Below are 1,833 nucleotides of genomic sequence, written 5' to 3'. Positions count from 1 at the left end.
AGTTCTGTGGCACCTGCACAGCTCCTCTGGAAAGGAAAAACGTTCAGTTTATTGCGAAGGTTTTGTCAGAGCCCAGAAATGGGCGCTTGGGCCTGGTGCTCTGCATCCCCCTGAGATTGAACAGGATGAAAATCCCTCCTGCTTCCAACTACAGTTCAATCCCACCAAAGAGCCATCTCTGAGATCAAAACAAGAACCAGCTTCTCAATTTCCAGCAAAGCCACCAACCCCAGTGACAAAGCAAGAAAAAAGCTTTACAGACATCCCTCAGGAATGAGAAATGGGAGAAAATGGGAAAGAGGCTTTCTGGGTGAGGAGCAGAWGGGAGGAACCAAATCCCAGAGAAGAAAATCTCACTCTGGGATTGACACCAAGGACTGAAAGGACATTTCTGAAGAGCTGAGTTGGCCAAAACAGCCAGAATTGGGGTACAGTTGGTGCTCCAGGCCTGGGGTCGCATTTTCACACAGCARTTTCTGACAGTCATTGCTTTGGGATTAGTTCTCAATTTTTTGGGCAGGAAATCTGTGCCCAGGCTGCAAAATCCTGGTGCTCTGAGGATTCACTCTGAGCTGCAGTGAATCACCCGGAGTTTGGTGCTTCCCCTGCACTCAGTTTTCATGGAATTGTGGAATATCCTCATTTGGGAGAGACCCTCAAGGATCCCTGAATCCAACCCCTGGCCCTGCACAGGACACCCCCAGGAACCCTTCCACACTTCTGGATTTTTCTGGTTGTTCAATCACAGCCTGATTTTTCCGAATGTTCCATCACAGCCTGATTTTTCTGGCTGTTCCATCACAGTCTGATTTTTCTGGCTGTTCCATCACACTCTGATTTTTCTGCTTGTTCAATCACAGCCTGATTTTTCTGGCTGTCCAATCACAGCCTGATATTTTTGGCTGTTCAATTACAGCCTGATATTTTTGGCTGTTCAATTACAGCCTGATTTTTCTGGTTTTTCAATCACGGTGTTTTTTTTCTGGTTTTTCAATCACAGTCTCATTTTTCTGGCTGTTCCATCACTGCCTGATTTTTCTGGCTGTTCAATCACAGCCTGATTTTTCTGGCTGTTCCATCACAGCCTGATTTTTCTGGTTGTTCCATCACATCACAGCCTGATTTTTCTGATTGTTCCATTGTTCTGATCCATGCCCTGCCAAGGGTGGCGAGCGCCGCATTCCCCGGCTGGCGTGGAAGGGGCAGGATCTGATGTTCCCTCAGCTGGAACACGGAAGGAAAAAAAGCATCAGATTTCCCGGGACCGTGGTCCCATCCCCTCCAGCAGCTGATCCCGTGGCTCCCCTCCTCCTCTGGATATATAAACGTGGTCCCAGCTCATCCTCGGGGACACGGCGGGAGGTGGGGACAGAGGACACTCCTGGGTCAGCGCTGGGAGCCTCCATGATGTGGGAACTGCGTTCCATCGCCTTCAGCAGGGCGGTCTTGGCGGAATTTTTGGCCACTTTGGTCTTCGTCCTCTTCGGGCTGGGCTCGGCGCTCAACTGGCCATCAGCACCGGCGCCCAGCACGCTGCAGATCGCGCTGGCCTTCGGGCTGGCCATCGGCACGCTGGTGCAGTCCTTGGGCCACGTCAGCGGTGCCCACATCAACCCCGCCGTGACGCTGGGCTGCCTGCTGGGCTCGCAGCTCTCGCTGCTCCGAGCCCTGTTCTACGTGGCGGCGCAGCTGCTGGGTGGCGTGGTGGGTGCTGCCATCCTGCACGAGATCACCCCGGCTGACTCGCGCCAGGGACTGGCCATCAACAAGGTGAGGCCACGGAGGGAGAGGGGATGGTGGCCAGGGGGGTTGGGAAGGGTGAGGGGATGGAGG

General features: G+C 53.4%; 1 protein-coding gene across 1 annotated transcript; it reads left to right on the top strand.

Moving 5' to 3' along the window:
* Positions 1 to 1,348: 1,348 nt before the first annotated feature.
* LOC130588215 (aquaporin-2-like) lies at positions 1,349 to 1,770 on the top strand (the record flags this gene model as incomplete). The annotated part of the gene is made up of 1 exon (XM_057389164.1): positions 1,349 to 1,770. A coding segment is annotated over exon 1 (366 nt), but the record flags the coding sequence as incomplete, so codon positions are not given.
* Positions 1,771 to 1,833: the final 63 nt, after the last annotated feature.

Source organism: Malurus melanocephalus, unplaced genomic scaffold (assembly GCF_030028575.1).
Source record: "Malurus melanocephalus ecotype Western Australia unplaced genomic scaffold, MMel_1.1 scaffold_3789, whole genome shotgun sequence".
Lineage (NCBI taxonomy): Eukaryota > Metazoa > Chordata > Aves > Passeriformes > Maluridae > Malurus > Malurus melanocephalus.
This window is presented reverse-complemented; position numbering and strand designations above follow the sequence as displayed.